Below are 5,212 nucleotides of genomic sequence, written 5' to 3'. Positions count from 1 at the left end.
ATAAGTAAGCAGGAGTGGTCTGGAATATTTAACAATTCAACAATGTGAAATGTGGTGCGAGTTCTGCAGTTGTTCTGCACAGATGGTTTCTCTCATCTCTGTTTCAATAGTTGTTGAATGTCTTAACTGTTAAGGTTGGGGAAGTGCAAAAATGAGAAGGAACTTTAAGCCTGAATCTGATTTTACATTGAGTAAATCAGGATAATCTCCACTGAAGTAAATGGAGTTATACCAGTGTAAAATGGATGCAAGAGAATTGGGCATCTAGAAAGAATTAGAATATTAGAACAAAGAGGTTTCAGACGATAACCGAGATGGCTGTGCTTCAGTATTTACCTCCTTAATTCAGGTGTCAAAACCTTCTTATGATAGAGGAAAAGCGACCATAGAACTTCTGTGCTTTTGTCATGTAACTTTAATTTAGGAATTGCTTGTCATTATTTCACACTTTGCCGTAAATTAAATAGTAAAAATGTGCTACATACCTACTTGCTTAATACATAAATAGTAATATCTAGCTTATATAACTTAAAATAAACTTATTCTCAATTGTCACATTTTATAATACATTTTAATCAATACAATAGAACTGCACACATTTATTAACACTTCATAGCCTGGACAAGTTCTCATTTGGCGTATTGGTCTGTTTTATGCATTTCTGTAGCTAGTACAAAAATTGACAATTTAAAAGTATTTTTTTTCTCCCAGTATCAATTATTTTACCCATCATGCTCAGATAAAGGGTATTATCCTAGCTCTTCCAAACTGTTTTCTGTCCTGTGGGATTTAATATGTCAGAATTCACAGTGGGATACAATTAATTAATAACTATGTATCCAGTTTCAGTTTAGTGGCATAAAGTAGAGAGGATCTCCCCCTCGACCGCCCCCTTTCCACTCTATCAGGCTTGGAAACCTAGCTTGGGTGCCTTCATCTGGTTGGGTTTTATCGTGTCTGATCGTCTATCTGCACTTCCTCCAGCACTTCAGAGAATGAAGTTTCCCTTATCTACACTGAGCCCCAGTTGCACAGGGAGCAACCTCTTTGCTGTCGGTTAATTGACATGCATAGTCTACCCTCAGACTTTCCTGGCATCAAACTGCTCACTTAACACTGTTGACCTGAAGCGTGTTTAAAAGATTACGGTAGGCTTCTGATTTCAAGAATCTCGGATATGAGTCCCGCTCCATTAGCACATATACAGTTTTTTGGGCTTCGTCAAAACTCGTGAAAGTTGGGTCTTGAGCCTTTTTAGCTGTAGCTTTCCTTGTATGATAGTCAATATTGATCTAGGAAGAGAAAATCAAACTTTGTTAATATCTTTTAAAAAATACTTTTTGCCGTTATATTTGTCACTTTGTCTTCCTGAAACACAGACTCTCAGTCTTAAAACTCTGTCCAAGGTTTCTTTAAGCTACAATAATTAATTTATCCTGAAATAGCACCTTTCATTCAAAATTGATGGAACTTAAAAAAAAAAATGGCATACAAACACTACACAGGAATTGCCATTCATTAGTGCAATGCAGCCACTTCAGGGATCAGAAAGAGTAACAACTTAAGACAGAAAGTGAAGAATAAAATATCCAATTAAAATTGAAGGAGAATTTTTTGGTAGGATGTAGGCATCTAGTTTGGAATGTGGCCTATGTGAGCACTTCTACTTTTCTCCAAAGTGTCCTTTAATTTTTACGGACCATAAATGATCCAGACAGGTTTCATGTCTCATTCAAGTGACAGCACCTCCATCAGCAGAACTGGCTCTTAACATCTTGTTCAAATCAATACTGACTTAGGGGGAAGAGTGCCACCTGTTGAATCCCCAGCACTACTTTCACCTGATGAGTTCACTGCTCAAGGCAGTATGGCGGAAGGTGACAAAATGAAAACATAAGAACCTATGACTTCTCTTCCTGTTTGATTAAAGATGAATCTGTCCTTGTCTAGCCCCACGTCTATCCCTTGTCAGCTCCCATAATCTTTCATATGTAACACAGTACAGATTAGCTTTGTACTTACTTGTTTAGCTGCATCTATCTGAACAAACTCTTCATAAATCTTCTCTGCCTTGTCTCGCAAGTGATCAGACTTGGTTTTCTTATAGTCCTCACAGGCCAGCCAGAACTCAATGTTCTCCTCACTGAATTCTGACTTCAGGAACTCCCTGAAGGCACCTTGACCACCTACAGCAAACAGAAATACTTAATCAATTATAATGTTATATTTATAACTTAAATTGGGGAAGATAAAATAAATACAATTAAGATAAAGGTCACATTGAAGTCTCCTATTATAGTAATAAGATTTTGCTGAAATATACTATGTGTGTGTGTGTGTGTGTGTGTAATATATATATTGTGGTGCACTGCAAATGAAGGGTCTGATCCAAAGGCCACTGAAGTCAGTGGGAGTCTGTTCTTTTCTGCATGGTCTGACTTTGGCTCCAAGTGCACACATAGCTCTTATCTGCATTATTTGGAGTAATGTGGGCATGTGGAATCTGATCCAACCCCATTGAATTTAATGAGATTATTTCCATTTACGTCAGTGGGAGTAGCAGTGTGCCTATGGAAAGGATGGGCTGTAAAGTTAAGGCAATATATTACAATAGGTAGCCATGTGACTGTGAAGATGTGAATTACTGAAAGGCTATTGGACATTGTTTTTGGCATTATTCACAGAATGCCACAGCTTCATAGATTTGTTTAGTCTGCATGAAAGCTCACTAGATTAACATAAGAAAGTAGTAGTGATCAAAAAATACACTCACTTTGGCTGGCAAGAAGCTTTTCCAAAGACTGGGACCACTGCATCACCTCTTCTGCAGAAAGCCTGTGGTGACCAAAAGAAAAAAATACTTAATGCAAGAAACAAAATGTTAACTGTTTAGTTATTTTGGCTAATGGCCTCTTAGGAATACGTAAAGAATACAATTGATTATTCAATGTTATGAAAATGCATTGCTTGCTCATAAAATCTCTGGGGGACTCTGCATGAAATTGGTTGCATGCTATTGCCCCTTAACTCAGACAAGTAAGAAGCAGCAGGGTTCTTGAAGTAAATAAAAGGAGAATGGAGGGTCTGTGGTGAAAGTCCTGGATTGACCTGGTTTTCATTCCAAGACTCATTAACTTCTTCTGTAACCTTGGGCAAGTCACTTCACCTATCTGTGCCATTTGTTATCCCTCTCTCTAAAATGGGGATTGTAATATTTCTCTACTTCACAAAGGTGTTGTCAGGCTTTAATTCATTAATAATATAAGTGAAGTATTAATGAATAGGTGTGGTGATTGAGCACCACTGAACTGCCCATAAACAATTAAAAAGGAAATGGAAAAAAGGAAAACAAAAAGAATTATTTCAACTCCATTGATACCCTCTGTGTGGTGATGCCCGATTTATAAAAAAAAAAACCCTTTTGTAACTAGGAAATTGAAAGTAGTTTGATCTTAGAAATATTTTATGGTTCATCATGTACTTTACACATGAGTGAAAATGTAATAGACTTGTTTGTGAGGACAAAATATGGCAATCTAGCCTTAGTTCATAATTACTATGTATTTCTAAGAGTCCAGTACTTACGTCACATTTCTGGAGTTAGACTTGATGCTAGATTCAAGATGTGGTACCATGGACTTCAAATAGCTTTTCAGATCTGCACCACTGAAACCAATGATCAGATGTGTAATGAATGGATGATACTGGTTAAACACAGTTACAGTTAGGTAGCATTCTGTATGAAGGTCTTAGGACTTGTAAACATTTAGGGCCAGATCATTCACTTCCACAGCTGATGCCAATGAGATACTTATGCAAGTAATTACAAGCAATTGCTCCTTCTTTCCTACCCACTCATTTTTATATTCAACTTATTTAACTTAGGAACTGCTCATCCATATCCCTTTCCATTCAAACCCTGTTATAATAATGTTATCATTTTATAGCATTGAACATGCTATGCAGAATATGCTTTGCTGTGGGTAAACTCTGTGAAATGGCACTAATTCTGAATTCTCAATTTGCTAATGTTAATTTCACTCAAAACACGTTTTCATTTGACAGTAAGTCACATATACTTACAAAGCCTTTTGCTTCCTTTTATGAACTTTGCCTTCTCCAAGCTTGCAATCTGCTTCTTTCAGTTCGGATGGGTGGTTGTGAGGTAAAAATAATCCTGGCATATTGCTTAGTGTCGATGTGGGGTTCACTTCTGAAGAAATAGTCCTGAGAGCTGCAATTGTCTGCTTGCTGTCTGTGGTGCCTGTTGCCTTTTATTGATCCAAACTGCCTCTCGAATTGGTGTGAACAGATCTGTTTATCATGCAACATAACCGCAAGCTGTGGAAGTTCCCCTTTTTCAGTGCACAGTGACGTGTGTCTTTCAAAAAGAAAACAGACAGCATTCGTCTTGTGGTGAAGACTGAACCGGATGAGACTGGGTCTGTTTTGTGAGGCAAAAAAAAGTCTTAAGTAAAATTTGAAAAAGTACAAAAAAATCTTGTCTACATCTGATTGGTGATTTGAAAAAGTCTGTTATAAGTATGTTTTGGGACTTTTATTAAATGTGCTTCCAGATGTTCCAGGTTCATTTCGTCTAGTTAGAATGCACCTGCTATACTATGGGATGGATCAGCTATATCCATTAAATACAATTAGAGAGATGAGGTGGGTGAGATAATATCTTTTTTTGGACCAAATTCTGTAGGTGAGAGAGACAAATGTCTTCAGGTCTGAAGGTCTCACCTGAAGAAGAGCTGTGTAAATTCCAAAGTTTCTCTCTCACGCTGACGGACTCTGCTCCAATAGAAGATATTACCACACTCACCTTGTCTCTCTAATATCCCAGGTCTAACACTGCATACATTACATACAATGGCATGTACTGGTGCTACGAGGTAGCAGAAGGTAAGAAGTTAGAAAACATCCTGTGTTAATATCAGAGTTCTGCATCCATAATGTAGCACACTATTTACAACCTATTTATGTTAATTGCACCTTGTGTTAGAATACTGTGAGCAGTACTGCAATATGTTCGTTTATGCTTGGTCTAAAATATGGAAGTGTTTCATACTGGCTTTTGTAGGAAAGGTCTTGAGAGTTGTCCTGAGTAAATTTGATCCAATTATTACATTTCATACCATGCTTTTGTAGAAGCCTAATGCCATATTTTATAGGTGTCTCCATTTCCAGTTGTGTGATAGGGTTATTT

General features: G+C 37.3%; 1 protein-coding gene across 1 annotated transcript; it reads right to left on the bottom strand.

Moving 5' to 3' along the window:
* Nucleotides 1–549: 549 nt before the first annotated feature.
* On the bottom strand, nucleotides 550–4,401 carry RGS1 (regulator of G protein signaling 1). Its single transcript, XM_048860409.2, has 5 exons — nucleotides 4,084–4,401; nucleotides 3,586–3,666; nucleotides 2,774–2,835; nucleotides 2,023–2,186; nucleotides 550–1,292 (listed from the first exon to the last, which is right to left on the bottom strand). Exons 1-5 carry the CDS (start codon nucleotides 4,182–4,184, stop codon nucleotides 1,107–1,109), a joined length of 594 nt encoding a protein of 197 aa, XP_048716366.2. The 5' UTR covers nucleotides 4,185–4,401; the 3' UTR covers nucleotides 550–1,106.
* Nucleotides 4,402–5,212: the final 811 nt, after the last annotated feature.

This window comes from Caretta caretta, chromosome 8 (assembly GCF_965140235.1).
Source record: "Caretta caretta isolate rCarCar2 chromosome 8, rCarCar1.hap1, whole genome shotgun sequence".
NCBI lineage: Eukaryota > Metazoa > Chordata > Testudines > Cheloniidae > Caretta > Caretta caretta.
This window is presented reverse-complemented; position numbering and strand designations above follow the sequence as displayed.

Bases quoted from the DNA above. Each gene is read 5' to 3' on its own strand.
- RGS1 (XM_048860409.2), bottom strand. From the start codon at position 4,184: ATGCCAGGATTATTTTTACCTCACAACCACCCATCCGAACTGAAAGAA. The intron at 2,836-3,585 runs GTAAGTACTGGA...TGGTCACCACAG, and splicing joins TCTAACTCCAGAAATGTGAC to GCTTTCTGCAGAAGAGGTGA. The intron at 1,293-2,022 runs GTAAGTACAAAG...TTCTCTTCCTAG, and splicing joins AGATAGATGCAGCTAAACAA to ATCAATATTGACTATCATAC.